This window comes from Cladophialophora yegresii, assembly GCF_000585515.1.
Source record: "Cladophialophora yegresii CBS 114405 chromosome Unknown aczIN-supercont1.7, whole genome shotgun sequence".
Taxonomy (NCBI): Eukaryota; Fungi; Ascomycota; class Eurotiomycetes; order Chaetothyriales; family Herpotrichiellaceae; genus Cladophialophora; species Cladophialophora yegresii.
The window spans coordinates 240,313-268,029 of NW_006913051.1; the positions used below are offsets into that span (position 1 = coordinate 240,313).

Consider the following 27,717-nt stretch of genomic DNA (forward strand, 5'->3'; position numbering starts at 1 on the left):
GTGCTCCGTAGACTACTAGTACCCCTAATTCAAAATTAGCTTAGTTTACTCGTATTCAGAGTAGGCCCTGAGTCGGGGTGCCACGCCTTCCACTGTTACTCTTACCGAGGCTGAATATTAGGCGCTCCTTAGGCCTGCTTAGGGCTGGCGTGACTGGTTAGGCCCCTTAAACGGACAATCCCCGCATCTCACGGAAACAATTCCCTAACACAGTACAGTACCTACTCTTAGGTACCTGGGTACGCAGAGGCAGCACAGGCAGGCACCTCAGGCGCCTCTCCACCGGCGGCTACAACTCACCCACACCGTCCGGCGTCGGAGCCAGGCGAGATGCGTGCCCTCCCAAAATGACCTGCAGATCACATCTCGCTGTAACATTGCTCCGATGTCGATGCTGGCACTTCTGATGCGTGCTCACCCCTCCGTGTTGATTCTTCCATTGTTGGCGTCTCTGCATTCACAAAATCCCTTTCACTTGTCAAGGCTACCCCTACATAGACGTGCACAATGGCAGGGCGACGCCCCAACTTCCTCATCATCGTCGCTGATGACATGGGATTTTCGGATGCAGGATGCTTTGGTTCAGAAATCCGCACGCCAAACCTCGACAAGCTTGCCAAAGATGGCATCCGACTTACGGGCTTCCACGCGGCGGCAGCGTGCTCCCCGACCAGGGCAATGATCCTGACGGGTACAGACCACCACATCGCGGGCTTGGGCAACCTGATCGAGTGGACCGATTTCTCGGGACAGAATTTCCCCAAGGGGAGCAAGTACTCAACGGCTCCGCAGAGAGGTATGCCAGGTTATGAGGGCTACCTGAACGCTCGTGTGGCCGCACTCCCTGAGATCCTGAAAGAGGGAGGGTATCACACCGTCATGAGTGGCAAGTGGCATCTAGGTCTCACCAAGGAACGAAGTCCTCAAGCTCGTGGCTTTGACCGGAGTCTGGCGCTCCTGCCTGCATGCTCGAACCACTATGACTGGAGACCGGAGGCAGAGTTCCCAAAGTTCCTCGAGAAGAGCGTCATTGCTCTGCACATGGAGCACGACCACTACGTCAAGGACCTCCCAGAGGGGTGGTACTCGAGCGATGGATATGGCAAGAGGATGCTGAGGTATCTGCAGGAATGGAAAGAAGATGACGAGCTCTCGAAGAAGCCCTTCTTTGCGTATTATCCCTTTTCCGCCCCGCATTGGCCTTTACAAGCGCCCAAGGAGTACATCGATCACTATCGAGGTGTCTACAAGGACGGACCGGAAGCACTGCGCCAGGCACGACTGAAGAAGCTGATCGAGCTTGGAATGATACCCAAAGATGTCAAACCGCATCCCGTTGTGGCCGACGAAGTCCCAGGGTGGGACGAAATGGACGACTTCCACAAGAAGGCCTCCTCCACCTCAATGGAAGCGTATGCCGGAATGATCGAGTGCCTAGACTATAACATTGGTCGAGTCACCGACTACCTAGAATCTATCGGCGAGCTGGACAACACGTATATCATGTTCTTTTCTGACAACGGTGCCGAAGGAGCTGCATACGAGGCGTATCCCATGGTCGCGGGCGAGCTCATGGAACACATTGGAAAGTACTACAACAATTCCCTCGAAAACATCGGCAACAAGGACAGTTTCGTCTGGTACGGTCCACGTTGGGCTCAAGCTGCCACAGCCCCCAGCAGGCTGTACAAAGCTTATACCACAGAGGGAGGGGTCAGGGTGCCCTGTGTCATCCGCTACCCAAAGTTGCACAAAGGTAGGGAAGGGGAGATCACCGAGACATTCGCAACGGTGATGGATATAGCACCAACGCTGCTTTCCCTTGCCGGGATCCAACACCCGGCTCCAGAATGGAACGGGCGACAGGTCGTGCCCATGCGTGGCAAAGATATGACTCCCTGGCTGAGCGGCAAGCAAGACTTGGTGCACGATCCAGGCGAGGCTTTTGGCTGGGAGCTGTGTGGCCGAGCTGCGATCCGCAAAGGACAATGGAAGGCAGACTTCATCCCGTTCCCCAAAGGCACATCTGCATGGCAGCTCTATGACCTGTCGAAAGATCCGGGCGAGACAGAAGATCTCGCTGATAAGCATTCGGAGATCCTGAAGGAATTGCTGGATCTATGGGAAGTATACTGTGAAGAAACCGGGGTGGTACCCCTGCAACCAGAGCTCGGTGCCCGGTTCCACGAGGCAGTCGAGGCACAGATGAAGGAAGGCGAATGGATTGAATATGAGTACTGGAAGCCCGGTGCCTTAGAGGAGAGAAGGAGACAGGAATATGTCAGGGAGATCGCAAAGGTGAGCGATCCGAGACTCAAGGAGGCCGCGGGAGGACAGCCTGTCAATGTCGCGTAGGCATGAGGAGTGGACAGCTGCTCCAGACCACAGTGTGACTCGGCAAGAACCAGCCCGGCACGGGATTCTCCGCAAAGAGATAGATGGCACCTTTGGAATCGACTCAATTTTCAACCAAAGCAGAAGCTGTGTTTCTCGTGGCGACCCTGCTGCTGGCTGCTGCATGATATGGCGCGTGCTGGGCCTACGCGCACGTCCACGCAGGTTCCAGAGCCGTGGTCCAAAGTCACGTACTGTATTCGAAGCGCTCAAAAAGCATATCATCGCCATTGCACGAGTCCGAGGGAAACAGTCCACTGTAGTCTGTTTTGAGACTGGCTCCGCCGGACGACTATGAGGAAGAAGTCGTACTCGCGGGAGAGCAGCACGCAGGTTCTGCAGCCTTCAGAATCAGGGGCAGTGTGCTTGAGCAAGTGAACTACTCCGTATGTGATCCCTATATATATATATACATACATAAGGTAGTTGGTAGTCAGAGTGTTGCAGAACGATGTCCACATGGTGTTTACAGCGCATCCGTCCTCCGTACATCAGTAACGGGGGTACTTGTGCAAATACCTGACAATGACCACCCGTGCCACTGTAACGAACCAGGTACTCCGTACGTAGTCCTTGCATCCCTCCCTACTGTAAACAGGTACTTCTCGAGTACCCTTTCTCAATGTGTACCTACCTAGATAGGTACCTGGTACTGAGCATATACCGTATAGCGTAACGCCGGGCCACATACCTAGGTACATAAGTCATGTGATCAAGTCCTTTCTCGCTCTCTCGCTCACCTTTTACAGTAAGTGGACTCGCCAAAATTCAAGTCAACTCAACGATATGATCCTTGATCGTGCTTTCTAGTCCTGATATTCGGGTCCTCGTGCTTCATGCTCTTTCATAAATCAAGTACCCTGAGTCCTTGTGCTGGTTTCCACTCTTGGTGCTGCATGCTCCTTCACTACCTAGTCTAAGTTCTTGTTCTGGGTTCCGCACCTTGTACTTCATGGTCGTTCGCTGTTCTTCTCGTTTCCTAGCACCCTCGTGTTCAAAGCTCCTTGATTTCCTCCGTTCATACTCTGGTATTAAAGTGCAGATGTACTCCACTCGGTACGGAGGACGTCCGGCCTGGCGATCTCGTAGAGTATGCTCTGTCGATGCTGTTTGAGGCACCCAGGAGGAGCAGCCTGAAGTGAGCTGATCTGAACCGAGCCGACGGGGCCTGCGTCCTCGCAGGACTGTTATTCTTCAAACAGCGTACTGTGTAAGGCGTGTGCGCGCGTGAGAATTGTGTCGTGTGCAGTGTGCTCCTTCGTGTGCTCAGACCGGTCGTCAGCACAGATCCCACATGACCGCTCAGATGCTCTGGAGAATGGTTCTCGTGTATCAACTGCTCGTAGGGACCAGTTTTTGACACCTGTGAACGCCATCGCTATTCACCCAATGCAAGGAGCCCTCATCTCATCCACATTGCGTGTCGCTCGTCATACATACCGTTTAATTCCTGCCTGAGATGCCATGCGTATATACAGTAGGGGTGTCTCAGTATACTTCCAAGTCCCAACGCCAGTGATACGAATCGGGTCAGGGTACAGTCACGTCTCATCGCTGAGGACCATACCCGTATCCGTTGTTCGCGTAGCCTGTCTGTGTCTGTTGCGGCCAATACGCCGTATACCCGCTCGTCGCGCCGTCGTTCCTAAAGTCGTCCATCCTCATCGCTGGGTGGTGCCCATAGCTCAAATCCGCCGCCGCATTATCATCCCTCAATCGAGCATGTGCATGTGATTCATTGTAGTCGACGATACCGTAGGGGACAGAATCCTGTGAGTGGGCGTGTCCATGCCCGTGGGTACCCAGCGGCTCGCGCTCACTCGCCGACTGCGACCGAGTGCGATTATGCAAATCATCGAGCTTGACGTCCCCACCACCTTTCGCCGCAATGTCGGCCATCCTATTATACCGGCCCAGCTTTGTCTGGTTGTGCCGGCTCCGCACGTCCAGCACGATCTGGGCGATCTGGGCCAACACTCCCAAAAACTCAAACGCGTAAAAGGCCTTGTACGTGCGGCAGATCATCATGCCGTCGTCGCTGGCCCAGTTGGCGCGGCTGCACGTGTGGCCGAGCGTGCCGACGATGTTCCATGTCAGGAGGGTGTAGCCGACGAGGTAGAGGATCAGGACCGTGACGTTGAGGACGAGGGAGAAGATGGGTGAGAGGAAGAAGCATGTGTAGATGATCGAGGTGAAGAAGAGGGAGAGTAGGGATAGTAGCGTTGACGCAAGGACCTTTGAATCACGGAGTTAGTCACGATGTGTGTAGATCTCAGGCAATGCGTGGCTCACGATGATAAACGTCCAGGGCAACTTGAACCCGTCATGCCGCAGCTGGACGCAAAAGTAGATCAAGATGCCGCTGACGATGGACGCGCTGATCAAGGCGATAGCTCGCACAAGATGGAAGGCTAGTCGTGGGTAGACTTGTGGGCGAGAACGCATTTTGGTGGCCGGCATGGTGGAAGAAGAGGTCGCCCGTGGGCAGGTAAGTGAAGGAGTGTATATACAGTATTGTGGTCAGGAGATCTTGAGTCCGGCAGTGTTTCAGAATGGAGGAGTTTGTTTTGTATGGAAGTACGGAGTACTCCGTATTTCGCAAAGGATCGGGGAGTGCTCAAGCTTGTGGAACACAGATGGTGCCAAAGCAGCTGTAGGCAACGGACGGCGCAGGTGTAATGAATGAAGAAACAGTACTCCGTACAGTGAGCACCGCTGTGGAAGTGACACTTTAGGAGAGAAAGACGAGCAGAACTACTCCGTAACGCACGTCGTAATGCCAATGGCCGGAGCCGTCGCAGTCGGTCGCCAAGCTGAAGACTGTTGGCAGTGAGGTTGAGGCTGAGGAAACAAGGCTCAGCTCAAAATAGAATCGTCGTGCGTGTGCTGCCAATCACGATGCATGGTTGTGCCCCCGGCTCTGCCAGTCTCAGGCCGTGTCGGGGCCTAATTTGACGGGCGATGTGGGGCCTTCGGGGGCTGTTAAATGCGGGGTTCCGCCCTGTGGCGCTTCGTAGAATGATCTGTCACAAGCTGCAAAGAGGATCCATGCTCAATCTCTAGGACTCGTACCAGAGAGCACTCCGAATGGAGCTTTGACGACAGTTGACGCATACGCTTGATCGAAGAACGCGACGAAGGAGCTTGAATGAAAGGATTTGATATTTTTTTTCTTTGCTTCGCTTGCAAAAAGGCCAGAGGTGCTATTCGACCCACAACGGTCAGAACGGTCGGAACGGTCAGAACGGTAACCACATCCACGTATCGTCTCACCCCCGATAAAGGTCCAGAGGCTCGGATCGTCTCCGTCGGCGGGATCGTCTTCGACCCTATCGAAGTGGACTCTCCTTGATGATTCCATTGCCCGGCACAAAAGCCCCTGCTCCCGCCGCATTCAGCTTGAACGCTCCACCTCCCGAGCTGCCACTCGCACTACCATTTGTTTTTGGCGGTGACATTGGCAGCGGCGTGCCCGACACCGACGAAGACACTGGCGCCATGTCTGGAGTGTTCCGTCCACTCTGCACCGCACTGTTCGCTGCTCCAGTACCCATGCCATCCACCGGCACCAAGGTGCCCCCAATACTCCGTGGTGGCGGCTTCCACCCATACTTTGTGCCTTTGCGGTAAATGTCTTCGATCATCTGCTCCACGATACCCGCGTCCTCGTATTCTTGGAATTTGCGCCAGAGACGTAGCGCCATACGGGCATCCTCGATGCTGTCGTGTCCGTCTATCTGCGCTGCCTCGTCCAAGCTGGTCTCTTCCTGGATGTATTCCTTAAACACAGCCCATGCCAAGTATCGCAGTGAGAAACGACGGTTCTTCCCAGGCGCCAGGTAGAGATACTGTGTGTCGACTGTTTGTGACTTAGGGACGTGGATGTTTGCTTTGCGAAAATCGGAGGCCAGACCGTGGCCGACGAAGATGCACCCTAGGTTGAGAAGAATCCAGAGTTTCTTATATGCCACTTTGAGTGGGACGAGATTGTGCTGTGAGACTTGCGTATCGAGGTCTCCTGGTCGAATGCCAGAATACCGTGTCTTGTAATCGACAATCGGCTCGTAGATGGTGATGTAGTCGTCTATGAAGGGGACGCCTTCGTCCTCACCCTGCCCTCGGAGAACGCTGACTCGCGCAAGACCGGATTTGGCTGGTCGAATGGTCTCTTGTGTTCCATCCGCCTTGACATTGATTTCGGCTTTCTCTAATTCGACAAACTCGGTGTCAAGGGCTATCGGTGCCCCCTGGGCGGGATGTTCCTGTGGCCCCAGGATCTTGCAGCCATCAACGGGAGATAGACCATTGATGCTATAGTGTTGGTACAGCAACGTGGTGTCCATCGTCCGTTTCCAGCTGTGGTCGAGTTTGCCGTGAGCGCTCTTGACCTGGTAGGCAATCACGCTCGGGATCTTCCAGTTCTTGTTGAAATGCAGCGCTTCTCGTGGATCAACTGGTGACACCAAGAAATCATTGAACAAGTGCCAGTTCGGAAAAACCTTGTGGCTGGAAGGAACGTCCGGCCTAGGGCTTGATACTTCCACATTGACCATGCTGACCAGGTGAGGCTGGTGCCGCTCGCTGGTGTCAATCTCAGCCACGAATCCGACCAGTTCATAGACCATGAGACCTGGTGACTTGTTTCGAATGTGCAAAGCAAGATCGGAACCCTCGAAAACGTACACGTTCCTATCCTGCACGGTGAGGCCGATCTCGGACGGGAGCCACCCTGGAGTTTCCCAGAGGTTGCGCATTGCAGTGTTGCTGCCCAGCGCCGCATTGATCATCAAAACAAAAGGCAATTGCCGGATAGTTTTGCGGATGGCAAGTTGCTGATACCGTCGGCATCGGCTGCACCAGCCTCGATTCTTGGCTTCCCGCTCAATGGTGCTCTTGAGAACAGATGAGAATTTGATATACCTCGTCGAGTGTTTCGAGTCCAGCTGAGGATAGACCAAGTCATGCACATACGTGCTGGCCGGTTTGGAGGTTTCATTGTTGCAGTACATACATCGTATTGCTTCAAAAGCCTTGGTCGCAATGACCTCATCCACACCATCGCTGGTCGACGCAATCAACGTGTAGTCATGGGCCATCTGCTTCAGAAAGAATCGGTTCACTGCTTGAATATTGGTGGACAGCGGTGTCACATTAGCCACCGACAAGTGCTCAAACAGACTGAGATTCGCAGCTTCTCTAGAGGCTCCGAAGGCCCGGAGCAGATTTGTCGCCTGGCAGTTCTGACCATTGGCTTTCTCCAGCATGTCGAAAAGAAACCCGAACTCGCAAAGGAGACAGTTGCCGGCAACACACGACGTCGCGGCATGCTGTATGGCGACGTTGCGGAGAAGCGGAACAAATCGATACAACTGCAACAGAGAGTTGACGAATGAGTTTGCAATGTGAGTTTCGAGGCCGGAATATGGTGTCTTGTTGTAGTATCGGAAGTCGAAGTCGTCAACACCGAATCGGCTGTACTTGATCTCGACATTGCTGTACTTTAGCATTCGCTCCTCGTCCGTCTGAGCTCGTACGTTCAACGAGACACCGGCAAGGGCCTCTGCCGCATCGGCCAGCTTCGTACCAGCTCCATTGGCGGGTTGATCCTTTGCTCTCTCGCTCAAAAATTTCGGTGCCGCGATTGATGTGGGCACGTGGCCGATTCTCGTGTCTTCGACTTGGTACCGAAGAAGTTTCCGTGGATTCAGGTTGGGAGCGTAGTGGCCCATCTCGGCAGTTTGCATGTGAAATACTAGCGACGGCTCGATTGTCGGGGGTGGCGCTCCTACCTCGAAAATCATATGGCTGGGCCAAGCTGATAGTAAGGGTTCGGAGTAGTATGGCATGCCTATCGTGTTGAGTGGTGCGTCATTCCAGTCAACGTGCGGCACATTCTGTGGAGGAGGGTCTGCAAATTCGGTCTCTTTGCTAATGTTGTTGAAGCGGACCTTGGATGGAGAACCCCAGAGATATATCCATCCATTCGTATCTATGATGGCCACAGCGTCTCCGGACGAGGCAATTTCCATGCCCAGCATAAATTGCACGTTTGCCTGCTTGAGCATCACGTTGACGGGATTCATCAGATCCACCACCTGCATCTGGCCGGTTTGCGACGCCACGAAGCTGGTTGTTTGTAGTTTCGGGTGCAAACGGACATATGCAGCACCTGCATGGAACGGAATAGGCGGCAGCGAGGTTAAAGATTTCAGGTCGTAGACGTTCGCCAATGGGTCAACAATAGGTACGCCCATTTGCCGGACTGAGAAACCACAAGTCACGAGAAAGTCATTGCGAGCATCCATGTCATTGACAGCACTGGAATGTGCTTTCCACGATTTGAGCAGTCGGTAGTCGGTGAGGCTCAAAATATGCACGTTTCCGTCGTCGGTAGCGGCACAAATATGCCGGTTTTTCTTCATAATGGTGTACTTTGCCTGTGCGGGATGTTCTGACACGATCTGACCCTTGTCCAGGTCGATAACGAAGAAGGTACTGTGGCACCCGTTGACGATGATGAGGTTGTGCGTCCCCACGCTGGCGAAGGTCATGCATCGCAGATCATTCATGTTCGGATGCGCGATATGCCATTGTGTCAAGCCCCTTCGACTGACGCAATGGGCACTGGAAGCAGAGATGGAGATGATGCCCTTCTCGTGGACCAGTAGCTGCTTGACGGGACCCTCGCCCAGATGAGCCTTGACCGAGACATACCGTTGCAGATCGGCGCCGTAGAAAGACGTGACCCGTCCCTGGGTAGAAGGTAAGATGGCTAGATTGTAGGGCTGGGGACACGGCTTACCTGGTCATTGCCGACCCAAAGGAGTTCTTGCACATCGTCGAATGCGATGGCACTGGCGGGAGGAGGGATCGCGTGCAGACCCGAAGAGGGCACTGCTATGCGGGTGATTTCATCCCAATCCGCCTCCATGAGCGAGATCGAGGCGGCTGATGTTGGCTTAATGCAGACCCGGAGGACGTAGCATCGTGGGCCTGGATTTTAGTTATGAGGCCCTGGGAGACGCCTGAACTCACTGACTGGGTTGCTCTCGTCACCTCACGGCCGTCGTCCTTGCATGGGCCTACTGAGCATTGATGGGGAGAGGTGGTTGAGTTCAGGCACAGCGCAATGAGTGGCTGATGATCCGGCGCGAAATGGTGGCACTTGCTTTCTCCGAACTTCCTCCCGTCTCCGAACGACAGGACGACCATCAAGGACGTGCCACGGTCGCATGTGCAGCTTTCACAGGTCTTTACCATTGTCACACCATCTTGAGGTGGTTTGCACGTGTTCACAAGCGGTATTCAACTAATCTCCGTCTGGAAGAACCACATCAAGCCGGCAAGCGGAGTGCTACACATACATACGCCATCAAGTCGCGCCTGGCCACGCTTCGCCTATTTATTTCCCCTCAGGTGTTCATCCTGCTTTTCAGGTCACTTTTGCGCTATTCCTGCCACTCCTTGTTATCTAGGTGACTCGCCATGTCCAGCTACGAGAGTAAGCTTAGATGGCAGCTGAGTGTGTGTTTACATTGACAATCTGTAGCTGAACACGCTTCCGATCCGCCCAATCGCTCTGAGGCCCAACCCCGAAGGCCTGACCTCTCCTCGTTCCTGAGTCTCCTCTCCGAAGTCACACCTGATCGACCGGAAGAGCGGTCTCGGGAGGGAGCAGTCCCTGTTCCGGCGGATGTGTCTGCGGTCTTTCGCTCGCTCGCAGAAGCATTTCAGGTCATGCTCAGGATAAACGACAATGCCGACTCCAACTTGCTCGAGAGCATGATAGAGAACCTGATGGAGACTGCCGAGCGTCCTCCGCGAGAGGTGAAAGGCGTGGACGAGGAATACATTGCAGCATTGGAGCGAGTGAATGTCAAGAAAGTCAAGAAGGATGCCGATTGCCCCATCTGCGGTAACGCGTTTGTCGAGGACGCTCACCCGCTTCTGGTGCGCTTGCCATGTCATCAGAGTCACATATTCGACCTCGAATGCATCAGACCTTGGCTCCTGGTTAATGGCACATGCCCTCTCGACCGGATCGACCTGGCTCAGAGAGAAAGAGACCGCAAGAAAAAGCACCTGGAGGAGATCAAGAAGAATGCCGCACCAGAGGATGAAGAGGAAGAGTGGGATGGACTATATGGCTGAAGCTGGTAGGACTCTGACCCCGAATACCACTTCAGGTGTACTTCACGTCACTCCGCACAGTGCCACCTGTTGTGCGAGTACAATGCCGTGTTCTTCTCTACCTCCACTACCGCGGCTACCTCGAGGACTCGGGTCTCGACTGCATATTGGGGGGGACATCGGCAGACATTGAGTACCTGGCTGCGTCGTGGCTTGGCGCGACGTGTTTCCGAGCCGGCTCTTTCACTCGTGGCACAAGAAGAGCAAGCTGGCCTCAGATTACAGATTACGCCCTTAGCGCACGGTCTTCTGGAAGTCTACAGCTTTCGGCGGATCGGTATCTTCCCAGCAGGATTTCGTAATCATGACTCTAATCAAGACAGGCGGTCACTTCCTCGCTGTAGCAACCACCGGAGCGATATCAGGAGACCCGCTGACAAATGCGGATGTGCTCTGGACGTTCTGAACCGCACTTTCTATTCAAGAAAGCTTGAATTGGCGGAGGGTAGCATTATCCGCCAATCAGTGCAGATCCTGCAGATGAAGCTGGATTCACTTACCTCGGTCTCTACATAGGTACTGTGTCATATGGCTACGTATCCCCGGATAACGCCCTCCTCCATTTCATATGCTTGATATATTGCCGGTGGATTGCCTTGAATTCTTATTGTTATTTAAGTGGAAGCAAAACCTGGATCACTCACCTATGTACTTACCCTGCTTCGGAATCGTCGGAGAGCTTGTTACGCAGACACCGGCTCATCTACTGGCCCCAGCGTGAGTTGGTTGATATTCGAGGCCAAAAAAACGATATACCTCTTACTTAGCCAATTTTTCCCCTCGTCCAAGTTGATAGCTGTGCGGACAGGGCATCGCTCCCTGCTTGACCACAACACATTCAGTACAAACGTGTCTTGTCAACCAGCTCGAACGAGCCCCGTGATGGCGTCCGCTCCGTCGTCAACCCGCACTTGGATTGTAGCCAACCACCCCAAGGATGTCGCGACATTTGACAGTAACGACCCAGGTGCGACGTTCAAGCTCATCGACCGGCCTCTCCCATCATTAGAGGCAGACCAAGTGCTGGTCAAGTCGCTTTATTTCTCTAACGACCCGGCTCAACGCCCGGCCATCGATGCCTCCATTAAGGCCGAGAGGCATTACACCGCCCCAGTCAAGCTGGGAGACCCGATGATGGCGCGTGGTCTGGGAGAAGTTGTCGAGTCCAAAGCAGACAACCTGCCCAAGGGGACGATTGTCCAAGCAAATCTGGGATGGACCGAGTACGTCGTGCTGGATGCCTCCGAGTGCAGTCCGCGGCAACCGCTGCCCAACGGCCTGAGTTTGACGCATTACCTGGGCGCGTTCGGAGGGCCCGGGTTGACGGCGTATTACGGCCTCGTCAACGTCGGCGAGGCGAAGAAGGGTCAGCGAATTGTCGTGTCCGGCGCCGCTGGGGCGACTGGGAGCATGGCTGTTCAGATCGCCAAGAATGTGAGTCCTCGTGCGTGTGCCTGTTTCTTGTGACTGCTCTGACTTTGCGGCCAAATGAAACAGATCGTTGGGGCCTCCGAAGTCATTGGCATCGCCGGCTCGGACGACAAATGCCGCTGGGTCGAGAGCCTAGGCGCGGACAAGTGTTTCAACTACAAGAGTCCCAGTTTCGAGGAAGACCTGACGAAAGCAACGGACGGCTTCGTGGATGTGTACTTCGATAACGTCGGAGTAAGTTCTCCGAGCAGAGGTCGAAAGGCCATATGAGAGGCGTTTCACGCGACATGCTAACGCGTTTTGCCGCCAGGGTACGATCCTCGACTTGATGCTCAATCGGCTGAAGCGCAATGGCGTCGTTGTCCAGTGCGGCCTCATTGCCGGCTATAATGGAATGAAGCCCACGGTGCTCCAAAGTAAGTAAGAGAACGTCCTGTTTGCAATGTCTGCAGCCTGCTGTGTGTTTGCCACAAGCTGCGTCCATGTCCTCGGCAGCATTTGTCTGCCACTCTGCCACTCTGCTTAGAAATCGTTGAATTAAGCGCCGCCGACGAACTAACGTGGGGTGCCCAATCCAGATTACTTCCAAGTCATCGCCATGCGGCTCTCGATCCGGGGTTTCATCGTCTTGGACTTCGCGGCCACATTTCCCGAAACAATCCGACTGTTCACCCAAGCGCTGAAGGAGGGCAAATTGAAGATCAGCAACGAAGAGAGCGAGCAGGTCGTGGACACCAAGTTTGAGGACGTGCCCAGGACGTGGATGAAGTTGTTTGACGGAGGGAATACGGGGAAGTTGGTCACGAAGGTGGTCTGAGCGAGACCGTAGTAACAAGAGACAGACGGTGTTGAAATCAGGAGCCTACAGTACCTAGGTAGCCAGCATATCCGCAGACAGTGATAGAAAGGCAATGCCACTAGTGCTCCGTGCAGTACAGGTTCGATTGGAGGTTCGCGAAGGGCTAACGTTGAGCATGGCACTCATTAGTCTGTATCGCTTTCCTCGCTGTCATGGCGGGCCGCAAGCGGATTATCCATATGCACGCAACTGAGCATGAATGCAGCGAGTTAAAGAGTATTAAATTTCGGACCGTCTGATGACTGTGCAGTTTTACAAGCATGGCATTCCCAATCTCCGTCTCCACGTCACCAAGGTCGTGTAGACAGGTCACATCGTGCGACAAGGGGCCCTGTTTGTTCTGGCGGAGTCACCGACCTCGATGCCCTGAGTCGCTGATGACCCCGTTGGTACATGCGCGTTCGATTGGTTCCAGGCAAGCACAGTACTTCTGGGTGCCATGCTCGAGTGCCCTCTGCTCTCTGCCTTCCTCCCTGCTTGCTTGCTTGCCTGCTGGTCCTTGCCCGCCTGCCCCTGTGTTGTTTGAGCTGCGCTTTCGATCTCCGAAACGGGAAAGGTCGATTTCTCCCTCCTGGAAGGATGGTGGTTGGTATGCTGGGTTTTTGTCTGATCTCGTACGAACCAGTGTTTTTGACACTTTTAACCGATTGGAAGCTAACTTTGTTGAACGCCATATGAACCTCTCGGTCATACCATACCCTCCACATAGTTGTGAAGCCGCTGTTGTCACCTCAGTTGTCGCATGTACGCTTCTGCAGGGGTATCCGTGGCCGCTCTGACGAACTGTTGAGAACGAGTTCCCTTCGTAACTTGTAAGGTTCGTGACTGGTATGAGGTAGCAAGTACCCAAAAGGGAGATGGTATCGAAGATGGTGATCGCATCTGTTGTCAGTGCCTCGTTCGACCACCGGCCCTCACGTTCCTTGAACTCCTTGGACCTTTTCAACCATCATACTGTATCTCACAACCATAATCTCACAACCACCTCAGGCCTCTGGACTCGCGGTGACCCCGCCACTAGAAATACAATGAGGCCAGCTGATGTTGAAGTTGACGGATGCGGCCTTGTCGGCCTTGACGCGTCGTCCATCACGCGTGACTGTGACTTTGACTTTCTGTATGGCCTTCTGGAGTCCGGGGAGTGGCTGGAGTGAGTTCACCGAGGAGGACTTTGATCTGACGGACGCAGCGTCAGCGTCACTGGCAGTGGACGCCAAGCGGGAGAACAAGATGGAGAGAGAAGGTCTCTTGGTAGCGGGCATTGTGGTCGATCTGTTGGCTCTGATCTGGTCTGATCTGATCTGATGTTTGGGATTTGGCTGAGGATTGTAAGATTTGACCTGAAATCGAGGTTCAACTAAGGTATGTCTAGGTACCTACACACACTTCAGCGTGGAGGGAGGAGTGTTGAGAGCTTGATCTTTATGTAGACAATTAATATATATGTGCGCCGCAGATGTGACATTCACTCGCAGGGTGGACATCGGACCGCGTTCATTCACTTGCCGACAATGTGAAGTGAAAGTGCCAGAAGTGACACAAGAGCGATCCATACCTAAGTACGGAGTACCTACGTTGTCCAGTCTACCAGGTAGTGCTTATTGGGCCTCATCCGAGATGGGAAGGCGTTTGAGCTCAGCCCGTACTTGAGACTCTTATTCTAATTACCCCGTGGCGCTGGATGGGAATGACCAACCCCAGGGCCATCGGAAGGGATGGCGCTATACTTTCAAGCTGAAATCCATTCGAGCTCGTGGGTGCATCAGTGAGATGAGCTTCAGCTGAGAACTCATTCTGAGATGGCTCGTGGGGCAGTTGGGTGTCAGTGACATGAGCTCAAGCTGAGTTGGATACTTAGCTAGAGGGCAAGTGTTGGACTGATCAAGTCGCAATTAACGAAGGAGTGACATGGCATTTCTGACGGAGTGCCAAATCTAAGACTGGTGGCGTGATCACATTTGGCCTTTTGCTAAACTACCATCGTCGTAGGCGCATTCTAGTAACTGCAGTCACGAAGTCATCACGGTCGAGAACTATCTGAGAGATTCAAGGTCGTAAGACGGCTGTTCCTCCCGGAGTACGACATCTTACTCGTCAGTGGAACGGGTCTCAAGGCAGTGGACTTTCCCTTACACTCATGGAGCGGCGGTGACATTACTTTTTTGCACGTTTTGCATAATTACGTGACAGAAAGGCGATGTCTCAAGTGGCAGGAATGCTACTCATCCTTCTTCGGTATTGTATGCGTCTATTCACTTATGGCGGAACAGTACGCATAACACAACCCGCATCACTCTTTGGTAAAGCATATGATATAATATACTGTAGTAAGTAAGCTGGCCAAGGGCGCACTGACACAGCCCGGAGCCAATGTATCGATACCATAAGACCGCTGCCTATATGCCTGTGTAAACAGTAAGACTGTGCGGGTTCAAGCACTCTGTGCTCGGTTGGCCAGGTGCTCCGTACTGACTGTAGCTATGGCAGTACACAGTACCATTACCGGCCGTGTTGTTGCTCAATGCATTTCCCCAACCAACGCAACGCACCGAACGCCTGTAAGATCAGAGCCCACTGGCCAGCCCTGGATATGTTCTTCTTAGTGCGCGTCCTCGTTTACCAGCCCAGGAAGTGCACTCCCAACCACAACACCCCATAGAACCGGAGCTCGGCCAATGTCGACAGGATGATCCCTCCAGTGCCGTCAACCCAAATCCGGCCAGCAAGTGTTTGTAGTCGTGGGTCGCGCTAAAACGCTCATAAAGACAGTATCGTGTCGTGTAAGAACAGTCCGATCAGAAATCAAATATTCAACCATGAGTAAACACGATTCCAACCCCGCGATCCCAGAACCATTCCTGCCGATTTTCGTAACGCCGTTAAAACAGAGAGCCAACTGCCCGGTGTGAGCATTCTATAATTCTTTGGGCTTGCACAGATTGATGTCGTTCGTCAAGCGAATGGCATGTACGCCTGTTGTCCTTCTCCTTTAGCTTGGAGAACTGCTGTTTCCTGGCTTAGCAGTATTGAAGTCGCTCTTTTCCATAGCAAAAGGCAACAGATCGTCGTCATCGAACCGATTCTCGGGCCGACTGCCACTACTTCTTCCACGCCAAGATACGCTGACACTGCTGCTTCCAGGGTCAACACTAGCTGCCGTGCCACTCACGCTTGACGTCGATCCTTGAGAAGCCCCTCGGCCACCGCCCGCTCTCGCTCCTCGGCTTCTGTATACATTTCCTGAAGATCGACCCGATGCAGAATCCGAGGCTTCGGCATCATTGGTCAGGGCAGTGGCGAGACCTGAAGGACGATGGACCTGGGATGACTGTCGAGGAGACCCGGTTGACGTCCGCGGGACTGAGGTCTGTGGTTGGGTGGCAGGTTCATCGCGCTCAGCCGTCTCTCGGTGATGACCTCGTCGGTCCGCTCCCATACTATGGCTGCGCATGCCGTATAGATCACCGATATCGTCGTCTGAGCTCAAAGGTCTGCGTTGAGCAGAGCTTGAACGCTGGTAGTTCAAGAACGGTCTGGGAGAGTTTGGAATGTCGATGGCGGGCACATTAGCTGTAGACTGCGCGTGTGCAGTCTCCTCTGTCGGAGCTTCAGAGGGAGACGGAGGTGCTTCGACAGCCAGACGATGTGGCTCGTCAGTGTCGTCGTGACTGTAAGCAGCACTTAGTCGAGAGGGGGCGAAAGGCGTATGAGGTGTGTGAGGAGAAATCGGTTTACCAGGAGAAGACGAGGTGGAGATCGACGTTCCGGCCACCATGGCCGGGACGCCTGATAATTGTCGACTGGAAGACACCGATGATCTCTGCATCATGACCGACGAAGACATGGAATCTGAGAGCACAGCATTTGAATCTCGCATCCTATGGAATCGGTTTAATGCGGCCGTGGTCCTCCTGGTGTGCGCTTCTGCCGTTGCTGTCGATGAAGGAGCGAGAAGATCTTTCCGTGACTCCAACATTTTCAAGAAAGACGAAATATTCTCCCCATCATCATCGCCCATAGACCCAGAGCTTCCACCAGCTGGAGCTGCTTCTGCCATCAAACCCGAGCCAGGTTGGGCAGAAGACGTGGCGCTTCCCCTACCACTACTTGTCTGATCTTCGTCAGTGCGAGTGGTCGTCCCCCCAGAGGAAAGACGAGCTCGTCTGTGGCTGAAGCTGCTGCTGTACCTGACTGTGGTAGGCTTGGGCGAGCTTGACGCCGACGAAGCAACGGCATTATCCGACGCAAGAGACCCAGCCCTTCGCCCAGCGAGGGAAACTGGAGCTGCTGGTGAAGGGATACCTTCTTCCGTCAAAGATCCCAGGGTAGGTACTCTCGCAGAGTGAGTCCTTGGCGAGCTGGCGAGGGGAGAAACGCCGAGAGGTGACGCTGACAAAGTAGGAGTCTTGAATGGTTGAACGGAGAATGAGCTTCTGCGGTTGGCCGCCACCGCTCTGAGCGAGGTCCTGGAGCTCTGCGTAGCGGTCGTCTGCGGTTTAGCTGGTTCAGCAGTCGGGGGTGGGCTGGCATCGAAGTCTTGAGCATCTCGGAGGGCCGAAATTGGATCTGTGCCCCGTGCCAGGCCTGCTTGATGGAAGCTTGTCAAACTCCCGTACGCGTGTCCTAGCTCTGCACGCTGCTCAATCGAACTCTGACGCCGATGTGCAGGTAATGACCCAATCTCGGTCTGAAGCGCTCTTTCACTCGGCAGGGACGGCCGAAACAGCTCATCGTCTGCTCCTAGAAACCTCGAGCTCAGGAGTTCCTCCGAGTCGTCTATCCTAAAGTCGCAGTTTTGACGATAGTCGACTTTGACCGAGAAGGGCCCGGCAGGTGACTCGGTCATCCCGAAGTCATAGGAAAACAAGACGTCTGAGTTACTGTCGAAGAGTCGCGTGCCCAGATTATCGGAGCGAGATAAGTGTCCCATTTGTGATCCGTCGATCAACCGATACCCAAGCTTCAACGCCATGTGAGAACGTCCCTTTCCAATCTTCCTCGATAACTTCCAGGCGGGCAGGAAGTTACTGTAGGTGTACAGAGAGCGGAAGAAGACGATACTTTTCTTGTAGACCAGAGGCAGGAGCGTAGCTAGATCTGGGGGTATGGGAGCCGTCGCCTCGCCGAGATCAATTGTCCATCGCTCAAGTATCACCTCGTTGGCATCTGTTGTCCGCCGTTGGTTTGAACGAGAGCCGCTTCGAGCAGACAGCAGGGTATTGAGGACGTCCCATCTCTTGCCATCTTCATCTACAATCACCAGCCGCTGGCCTTGAAGTAGAGACTCGGTGCTTAGGAAGATCTCGATTACCAAAGGCGGCGGCCGGTTGTATTCGACATCGCAGGTCTTCCATCTCTTGATGTCGTCCTTGTACTCATCCGTCTCATCAATGTCGAGGTTGAACCACCGATTTACCCTCTTGTTATCCGTCTGCCTAGAGTAGGCTGGGGCCAGCTCGACTCGAGACTGCAGGATGATGAGGGCAGACTTGGTGTGGAAGTTCTGGATGACCTGGTTGAGCCTCTGCATCTGGAGGACGGGGTTGTCCGCGGGTGAATCTTGACGAGCAGATGCAAAATCCTCCGAGGAACCGGAGCCTTGAGTGAGAGGAGATGTGGTCCGGAGCGTTTGGACGTCTCGATCTCTCGGGTTGTTTGTGCGAGTGGGATTTGTTTGTTCAGAGTTGGCGGGGGAGGCACTGACGGGAGGAGGTCGAGGGTGTTGATGCATGGTACACTATTGGCGTTGGTATTCACTTTTTTCAGGAGCCTAGCTTAGCGTTCGAGAGGTATTCTGGTACTGGCGTTTATCCGGTAGCCATCCATATTTTGGTTGATGTGATATCCACACTTGTGTACGCTGGGCCGGCGAGTCTTTGGATGGCGGTCAATGCGTCGATGTCTCTGGTACAAGGCTGAACGGCGTGGTAGGAGGACACTTCAGCGAGATGGGAAAGCCATCATGGCACTATAAAGAGGTGAGGTAGTGCTGAATACGGCCAGCGATTTGGTATGTTAGGGGTCGAGGTCCGGTGCAGTGCGACTTTACAATCGTCTCGAATCGTGGGCATATGACGGCACCTGCATGTGATTGGCGCTCATGCGGAGGAACAGCCACAACCACAGGTCAGGCGATGGAGGTACGAGTAGCGAGGTGATGAGATCTGATAGGGTGGGATGGGATAGCCCAGCCAGGCAGAGATAGGACCCTTGGACGAGACAAGGTGCGAACAGAAGGATAATGAGTCGACGATGGGATAAAGCGATGGGGATCTGAGGACCCAGGACTCATCCAAATGTCGGAGATATCATGGCGGATACCACTGCAGCCAACCACGCCAACACCAAGCTCTAGCAAGGATCAGCCGATACAATAGAGCAGCGAGGTCCATCGCCGACCGAAGCGGTTTAGTTCAACTGTAGCCGGTGAGCTCGTGTCCTAAAGTCCTCTTAATTCTAGGTAGCAGTGCTCGAGCAATGAGAGTTTGGACAAGCGGGCACACGCACATGTGGCAAGCACGTTTCCTCTGTACGGAGTAGCATCGCCTCAATTCACGTTCGATTCATCCTGCTCTCACTCTCACTTGGACTTTCACCCGTTGTGCGTGCGCTCAAGCTGGTCTACTGTGTACTCACGCCAGCGCTTGATATGCATAGTTCTTTGCACATGGTGGATCGAATCGGATCCCGATCCTGAGCTGTCCAGCAGACGCCATAGGCTGCATCGTCCTGACTCCTGACTGACCTGACAGCTGTTGTGCTGCACGCCGCTGCTGTCTCCCCTGCCGGGCGGCGCACATTCGATGTTTTGACGGCCACATTCTCTGCTACCACTTACAGTAGTACCGTCATAGACTGCCAGCGAACCTTCTGCTGACTTACTGCAGCTACACAAAGTGCGGTATGAATATTCCCAGAAACAGATACGTTTGCCCCGGCTTCTCTTGCCGCCCTTTCAACCACCGCTGGTACCCCCCACGTCCTCTTACGCTGTGTGCATGTGCATGCATGCATGCCTTGGCTACCTAGCTAGCGGGTGCAAGCATCCATGCCCTTCAAACAGTTAGCGCCCACCATCCGAATCCGCCCGTGTGTGTGTGTCTCCTCTTCCCTATCCATTCCGCGCCGGCTAGGCTGAATCTAAGGCTCGATCTCGGAGTCATACGAGTACTCGTACGCGTAGCAAGCCTCCGGACACTCATCAGCCTCACACCTCTGCACTGTAGGAGAACCCACAGGCCAGGCTGTCGTTCTATGCGTCTATGTCTGATGCCTCCAATGGCTTGACAGGGATCTTCCTTCGGGTAGAACGTTCTTCTGCCTGTCGGATCCTCAATAGGCACCAATAGTGACGGGGAGACGCGATGCAGTCTACCGAGTCCTCATATCGCAGTTTTTCAATTGCGAATTCAGGCAAGGCACTTTTGTGCGGGCCAATATTGGGAGCCCATTCCAGCTGAATGGTACTTCGGTCTTGCAGCCTGCTGCAGGCCTTGCCTTGAACAGTATGGTCGAATCCTTCCGACGTAGGGCCATTCTAAGCGAGGCCACCTTTCTGCAGTACTACGTAGGCACAAAGATACTGCCCTCGCTCGTGTACAGAGTACGCCGGCCGTGTTGGTTGTTCAATTCGAAACGAACCCTGCCTCTATCGAATTTGTACACGGCTGCCTCCTGTGATTAACCCGCTACAGCGGTCTATTACTGTGTGGTCATCGATGCCTTGCCCCCTCGATGCGGATGCTGTGTGTGTCCTTGACCCCGCCCTCGGCCACGGTTAGCACCGCCTCGCGACATCCCAGCGAGCCCAGGGTCGGTCTCTCCGCCAGACGTGAACCCCTGTGCTATAGGAGGACTTTCTGTTGACCGTGACCTTCTCTGGTGTCCGTTAGCTTCAGCTGCCAACGTTGCCTTTGCTCGTCCGCTACCGCGACGAAGTCCACCACGTCCGCGACCTCCTTTACCGCGACGACCAGCAGTTGCGGTGGCCTGCGCCTCTTCCTCCTGCACTCGCTTGCTCTCATTATCCCACCATGCCTGGAACTCCTGCTCTTGCTGAATTTCCTGAAGGGATCGCTTCGCCACAGCCTCTCTAACAGCCGTCTTCTCGATTTGCTGCTGAGAGAGGATCTCAGCCATCGACGTCCGTGCATCCACCAGTGGCCCTCTTGTGCGCACCGGCGTATGGCGAATCGACTGAATCTGAGGAGACGCAGGCTTCGACGAGGGAGGAGTAAGGCCAGGGGGTGGGCCATCACCAGCCTGTTCTTTGGCTACAGGGCCTGGAGATGATGCTCCAACCGATGGCTGGAGCAGGGATATTGGCAGCTTCGCCTGAGCTTGTTTGCCTGATTCTCTCCGCGCACCCGTAATCGGTGAGGACTCTGTCTTGAGCGATTTTGCAATAGTCTGCCATGGTGAAGAAGGGGCATCTGCGGCGGGCGTTGCCCGGACGGTCTCTGAGATTTTGACCGTCTGCTCCTTGATTTGTTGCTGCTGTCGTTTGCGCTCTTTCTGAGAGACTTTAGCGCCAGTTTTGGGAGTCGTTGAGGTTGATCGCATTGCCTGAGTCAATTGAGACACCCGGCCAGCTGACGCTTGCTCCATGATGTCTTTGAGCCCGTCTTTTCTCGAGCCGTGCAGGGGGATCTGCCATGGTGCTCCCCGACTGTTAAACCCATTGGTGGGAGTTACAGCGCTGATCGGATCGGCCACACCGTGAGTCTCCAAGTCCGACGAGCCCGCCCCTCCTACGCGTATTGTACCTCTGGGAGGTGACCCAGGCTCCGACCGCCGGGTCGGCACTGACGGCCTTGTCGGCCTGGTGTTTTCTGACGACGAGCCAACCCTAACAGCAGGGGAATTCATGTCTTCACGGGCAGCAGCTGGGAGAAGCTCAGGGATGTCCGCGTCCATGTCGAACGGAAGATCATCTGCTGTATCATTCGCCATAATCGCGGGACTATGACTCGGAGTGCTGAGTGGAGATGCGTCCGCTGGAGTTCGTAGGGCACTTTTATTGTGCGGTGAAGATGCGTGGCGATCCAGACTCCCATATCGCACCTTCACAGAAGACGCGTAACGTTCTTCGTCTTCCACCAACCGCGAGCGCAACCGCATGGAATCTACTCTTCTCTGTCGAGCTGTCTCGATCTGACTGATAAGGTCAGGATGACTCTCTAAAAGATCAGCTTCAGCGCGCTCGCTGCGAGCAAACGGCAAAAAGGCCAGTTGATTATCTTGCACAACAGTGTCGAGCTCCAAAAGCAGGTCTGGGTCCAGGTCATCGAGTAACCTCAGCTCCATCATGCTCTCAAGATTTAGGCATATGTATTCGAGCGCAGCTTTCTTGAAGCTCTGGACTGTCGACTCTGCAACTGTGTTAACCAAAGAGCAGATATTTCTGACACTGACATATCGGCCCAGAGTCTGCTGGCATATTTGTGCTAGTCGGTCTAGCATAAGCTCGTTCGCAACTGACATCACCTCGATGACAATGTCCAGGAACTCGTCGAGGGTACTAGTGACAATGTCATCAAAGAGCTCTTCTCCTGTGTCGGCGTACAAATGGCGTAAGACCATGACGAAGGTCTTCTCATCAATATGTTTGAGGTCGACGCGTACGGCCTCAGACTCTGCTTCAGCTTCATTGCGCCGCGATGCCATCCACATTCCGCCAGTTCGTCCGTTGAAGAGACCATCGAAGAACGGACAGCGACTACACAGTAGCACACTGTGCGCAGGTAGTTCGGCGTCATCGGCGAGTTCGATAAGCACATCGGCGTCGGAGAAGAAGTCGGGGTCTAAGACTGCAAGCTCCATATCGTTCGCAAGCCCACGGACAGGATCAACCATGACTCTTACTGCGCGTTCAAGACCTCTCATTTCGAGGTGAGTTGCGATTTTCATGAGCTCAAGCCGGACGGACCTGTACCGAGGTGCGAGGTGCAATGCCTGGGAAGTGTAATGCCACACGTCGATCAAGTTGTCCGTGTATAAGTAGAAGACGAAGGTGGCGAGAGTCAGGAAGTCCGCGCGCTTGAACGTAACTTGTATCTGGCCGTCTTGTCCGTATTCGATGGAGAGCACGTCAGGAATGGCAAAGTAATATGTTTCTTGAAATTCAGTCAAGGCGCTCCGCATCACACTACTCCTGCCCTTGAGGATGAACGAGTGGATCGGAATGCGGACGTCTGTGACTGTTGAAGCAATCCAGAGATCGTACTGGCTCCGGGATAGCGGTTCGTGCCGTTGAGCTATGGCAAGAAAATCGGACTCGGCTGATGCGTTACTGATCACAACACGAGCTATCTGGGCTGGATCATTGCCTGATGAGGGTGTAGTCTCCGTGCGTCCATATTCCCGGAAGGGCAAAAGATGAAACACATCATTCCACAGGCTTGGTGAGTCGGGCAAGATCTGCTCGCGGGTCACAGTGGCATCTTTGCGCACTGCCATAAAGGCACCAAAAGCATTGCTTCGAACAGCGACAACCCCCGTCAGATTCGGGATCCGGACGAACTTGTAATCCTTCGGCCGACCCGATCCTTTCTTCGTGTCGCGGACAGACTTGACATTCGCACGCTTTTCCTTTCGCCAGGCAGAGCCGGAGGCCGTACAAATGATGATCGAACTGTCCTGACCCACGGCGACATCTGTTGCTGCCATATGAGCTTTGCCGAGAGACCAGAGGCGCGAAGGGACAGGTAAAGCATTACGTGCCTTGGTGGGATTGGTTGTAGACGCATTGGAGGGCACTGTTTCCGAGACCCTGGGGACTTCGATAGTGTAGACTTCGCCAAAAGATGACATCGTGCAGATTGTGTTGCCTCCGCCGGTAACCTGCTTGATGTAGTTTGTTTCCACATTGTACCTCATTGAAAGATTGTCCGACATGTAATAATTCGAGAAGGTCTCCAAGGGAAACAACACCTTCGTCCAGCCGTAATGCGTGAAGACGATCACGTCATGGTTCTCGAGCAGGGCGATCGTTGCACGGTCAATCGCGCTTACCGACTGGATGGGCGACTGCAAAATAGAAACTCCAACCCGGCGTGGGAGCACCTGCACCTCTAATGAGCGAGCGTCGGCGTCCATCAGGCCCAATTGGCCTTCGTTTTTGCCAAATGTGTACAAGGCCGAAGGTGTGTAAATAGCTGAATGCAGAGCCGATGCTGCGGCCCCTAAAATGACTTCCTTTTTGATGTAGCCGAAGAGCTGTCGGGGAACCAGCTGAGTTGGTACCTCGTCCTTTGGTGCTTCTGGAAGGGCATATCCCAATTGACCGTAGCGGTTACTACCCCACGTGAAGACTTCACCCTGAGAGCAAACCGCTATGGAATGATCCTGCCCAAGTGCGATTGCCGAGATGCGTCGCTTGGCTAGACCGCCGGCCTGAATACTACGATATATGAAGCTGGTGTTCTCGTCGCCAGTCCCAAGACGACCACCCGGACCATATCCACAAATATACAAGTTGGAAACTGGATCGTTGGTCAAAACAGCCGTGTGAAGCTTTGACATGACGACATTCTGAATGGTGACGGGCCGACATCGAATTATAGCTGGCAAGGTCTTATGAGAATGAAGAGCGCCGGTGCTATGCGTGAGATCTTCGTGTACCCAGCCTTTCTGTCTTTCAGCTAGATGGTCATGGAGAAGGCGGCGGAGTAGATGCTCAGGTCTCTCAAAGTGAAGGCGTTCGGGATAGTGCCTGTCGTCTCCGTCGCCCGTACCCAGAGACAGATTCTTGTTGCTCCCAAATGCATAGACTTCGTCGCCTAGTAGATCGACTGAAGGATGGACATGGGGCCTTGAACGGTCCTCATTTTGCTGGTCCCCATTATCATCAATGCCATTGGTGCTGTCATCATCGCGCACAGGTGGGAGCGTGGATGAATCGTGCTGGAGGGAACGAGGTGCAATGGTCAAGCCGAAAACCTCGAAGGGACTATTGCCTTCATGGTCCTTGATCTTGACCAACCCTCCAGCCTGCGAGTGCTGAGCAGTCGTCGTGTAGTCAGTGGCGTCTTGGAGGTCTCGAGCCATGAGCGCGTGTGCAGTGGAAATATTGCCAAAGTATAACGCTCTGTGCAGTGGCGTCCATCCGCTCTCCAAGTCCTGTATGGATAGGTCCAGAAAGGGCATTTCCAACAGAACCTTGACGAACTGCAGAGCATCTTCCGACCGCAATGACGCAGCGTGGTGCAGAATGGTTCTCCCAAAGCTGTCCTTTGTGTTCAGGTCGGCTCTCGTGAGCACTGCGCCAGCATTTTTGCCCGGGGTGGCGTTCGTTGGGGTGTGCCCTGAACTCTTTCGATATTTCAATGATGTCTTCGGAGAGGCGGCCAGGTTGCCTGGACTGCTGCTCTTCAGCCCGAATCCTTGTCCGGTGCTCGTGGTTCTCGGTGCCGTGGAGGAGACGGTGGCGTTAGCCAGGTAGTGTCGAAACGCGTCGACATCATCTTCGAACAGGCAGCGCCAGAGATTGTAGCTCATGTGGTAGGTCGGGGATATGTTATTGTCTCCGATGACCTCGTCCGCGCCTCGCTGTAATCTCGACGGATCACGGCGTGTTTAAAGGCGCAAGGTCGAGCGGAGACAAGGGGGCAGACTTGAGTGGGACTAGGACGACTCAATCGCAAATCATCGTGTGCGCTCTTCGGTTTCTTCGTCGCGGATGGTCGATGGCCTGCTCTCTATAAATTCGACTCGTCTGCTGTGCGGGTAACGGTGATGGTTCGATTGTGAGAGAGATTGAGAAGGCGGTGGTCGTTTCGTGGAGGGGTAGGAGAGTCAGTCACGTCGCAGCTTGTCGATAAGTTCCGATGATGCTGAGGGACGCCTTGAACCAATCACATGCCCCCGTGCCGATATGGGCTTCGCATGGTGGGAAAGGCATCCTGCGTCTGTGAACTCTGTCGAAGGGCCCATGTGGTTGGTGGCAGCGCCGACTTTGAAGGGCGTCGTCATGAGGTGAACCAGACGAGGTAAATTCATGAATGAATTTCCAAAATTAATGATGCGCAGAACCACCTACTGAGTAACACGGGCTGCATGGGAATCGGGGCCTTTTCGCTGGGAAAGTGACCTAGAAAGAGCGGTGTGGTACACAGCTACGCGGTGGGTCTGGATCTCTACAGGACCTTCCACCTTCCACTTGGTATCCATTGCGCGTCGTTCTCAATCCTTCCTAGCCTTGTATCTCAGTGCATGCTGCGCTCACAGGTCTATAGGTAGTCGCTAAAGGCCCATGATACCTGCTGCCAAACCCAGTCCTACCAGAGCCGCTGTCGGGGCAGGTGCATGGTTACATGCGCCAGAGGATCCTAAGGATGATGGACCCGAGCCAGCTATCGCTGTCGATGAAGAGATTCCCAAGTTGAAGGTCGGCGTACCCGCTAGGATCAAGCTTGATCCCGAAATGCTAGCTTCCGGTACCTGTGTCTCAGGCTTGATCGTAGTCAGCTGCGTCCCGGTGGCCATCGCGGTGGCTGTGGCACTGGGGACTGCAGTGCCGGTCGGAAAGACCACGATGCTGCTGGTCGATGCTTTATTCTCGTCAGCTTGAGCCAGAGCTGCGACGTGGTTTTCCAGGTCGAAAACCGCGTAAGCACTTCTGAGGAAGCTGTCGCCCAGGATACTGAAGCCGCCACTCTCACCCGTGGTCCCCATGGACAACATGCAACCACCTGACGGATCATCGAAATCGTCTGGTGTGTATATCTGTCCGCCAACTATATTCGCGAGAGGCACTTGTATCGTGATTCCCCCCTCGCCGCCAAACGAATAACTGATCGTACCAGTGCCGTTGGAGAGGCTGCAGGGTATCAGATAGGCACCGGTGCCCCCTGCATCCCAGACTGCTCCAAATCCAAGAGCCAAAGCCCCGAAAACGTCGTTGGTCAAAAGTGTGTTGGTCGTTCCCGCATCCAGCAATGTGGCTTGAGAATACCCTTGTGGTGACAATGGAGCGGTTTTGCCTGTGGAGTCAGTGAAGGAGACGCCGGTCAAAGCCACATAGTACTCCTTTACCACGCCATCCGGACTAGGCTGAAGAGGAAGGGCGACCAAGTCTCCGGTGTATTTGGTCGTGTCGATGCCGCCAAAGACGATTGAGCCCGTGCTCGCTTCGGGGTTGTTCAAGTACAGGCTGAAGGCCTTGCGGTCGATGATTCCCGACTTTACGAGATTGTCCATCACTGACTGATATACCCCGCTTGGGCCATCGTTGTGTGCTTCATTGGTGTCATATCCCACTCCCATCACTCCGTGGTGGTCGAAAAGCACACTCGCCACTCCGATCTGTTGATTGTCGATAGGGGCGGAGCCGTCTATCGTAATGGTATCAGAACCCCAGTCACCAGCGTCCGTATCACCGGGATAGGCGTAAGTCTGTTGAATGATGAGTTAGCGACGAACCTTCGAGCAGGGGACCTATGGCTCTGTCAGTGGCATGTGCGGATGGACATACGATGTTGAAGCCAGCTTGTTCGACAACCTGATACGTGCTTGACGAGCTCGGGTCAAACGAGCCGAAATCGCACTGACCCTTCTTGCAGAATGGTGCCGAAGCCGCGGGGATCCACAGATCAGATGACCCAGTGTCGAGTGTTACAGCAAGCCCCTGTGGTGGCGTGCCGACAGTGAGGTTGACCAGGTATTCAAGCCCTTGGTTCGGCGTCAATACTGCATCGAAGCTCCCGGCTGAACTTTGTCGGCGAACAAGCCTGTTGGCTAAGGGGGCTTGTTTGTGCAAGTCAAGTTTGAGGTAGCCAGGCGACGCGATACATGAACCGACAAGGGCTGCAATCATAGCACCTGCGAGGAAATTCATGTTAGGC

General features: G+C 54.2%; 8 protein-coding genes across 8 annotated transcripts; 3 read left to right on the forward strand and 5 right to left on the reverse strand.

Annotated features, from left to right (window-relative positions):
- Positions 1–507: 507 nt before the first annotated feature.
- Positions 508–2,355, forward strand: A1O7_09226 (arylsulfatase; the record flags this gene model as incomplete). Its single annotated transcript, XM_007763215.1, has 1 exon — positions 508–2,355. The coding sequence occupies one exon, from the start codon at positions 508–510 to the stop codon at positions 2,353–2,355; it is 1,848 nt and encodes a 615-aa protein (XP_007761405.1).
- A 1,587-nt stretch (positions 2,356–3,942) lies between these two features.
- On the reverse strand, positions 3,943–4,854 carry A1O7_09227 (uncharacterized protein; the record flags this gene model as incomplete). Its single annotated transcript, XM_007763216.1, has 2 exons — positions 3,943–4,629; positions 4,687–4,854. 2 exons carry the CDS (start codon positions 4,852–4,854, stop codon positions 3,943–3,945), a joined length of 855 nt encoding a protein of 284 aa, XP_007761406.1.
- An 869-nt stretch (positions 4,855–5,723) lies between these two features.
- Positions 5,724–9,325, reverse strand: A1O7_09228 (poly(A)-specific ribonuclease; the record flags this gene model as incomplete). Its single annotated transcript, XM_007763217.1, has 2 exons — positions 5,724–9,146; positions 9,197–9,325. 2 exons carry the CDS (start codon positions 9,323–9,325, stop codon positions 5,724–5,726), a joined length of 3,552 nt encoding a protein of 1,183 aa, XP_007761407.1.
- Positions 9,326–9,879: 554 nt separating this feature from the next.
- Positions 9,880–10,545, forward strand: A1O7_09229 (uncharacterized protein; the record flags this gene model as incomplete). The annotated part of the gene is made up of 2 exons (XM_007763218.1): positions 9,880–9,895; positions 9,944–10,545. The coding sequence occupies 2 exons, from the start codon at positions 9,880–9,882 to the stop codon at positions 10,543–10,545; spliced, it is 618 nt and encodes a 205-aa protein (XP_007761408.1).
- A 921-nt stretch (positions 10,546–11,466) lies between these two features.
- Positions 11,467–12,832, forward strand: A1O7_09230 (uncharacterized protein; the record flags this gene model as incomplete). The annotated part of the gene is made up of 4 exons (XM_007763219.1): positions 11,467–12,018; positions 12,082–12,249; positions 12,326–12,431; positions 12,594–12,832. 4 exons carry the CDS (start codon positions 11,467–11,469, stop codon positions 12,830–12,832), a joined length of 1,065 nt encoding a protein of 354 aa, XP_007761409.1.
- A 3,327-nt stretch (positions 12,833–16,159) lies between these two features.
- A1O7_09231 (uncharacterized protein) lies at positions 16,160–18,605 on the reverse strand (the record flags this gene model as incomplete). The annotated part of the gene is made up of 2 exons (XM_007763220.1): positions 16,160–16,311; positions 16,340–18,605. The coding sequence occupies 2 exons, from the start codon at positions 18,603–18,605 to the stop codon at positions 16,160–16,162; spliced, it is 2,418 nt and encodes an 805-aa protein (XP_007761410.1).
- A 2,046-nt stretch (positions 18,606–20,651) lies between these two features.
- Positions 20,652–25,372, reverse strand: A1O7_09232 (uncharacterized protein; the record flags this gene model as incomplete). The annotated part of the gene is made up of 2 exons (XM_007763221.1): positions 20,652–20,752; positions 20,803–25,372. 2 exons carry the CDS (start codon positions 25,370–25,372, stop codon positions 20,652–20,654), a joined length of 4,671 nt encoding a protein of 1,556 aa, XP_007761411.1.
- Positions 25,373–26,116: 744 nt separating this feature from the next.
- A1O7_09233 (uncharacterized protein) lies at positions 26,117–27,710 on the reverse strand (the record flags this gene model as incomplete). The annotated part of the gene is made up of 2 exons (XM_007763222.1): positions 26,117–27,268; positions 27,348–27,710. 2 exons carry the CDS (start codon positions 27,708–27,710, stop codon positions 26,117–26,119), a joined length of 1,515 nt encoding a protein of 504 aa, XP_007761412.1.
- Positions 27,711–27,717: the final 7 nt, after the last annotated feature.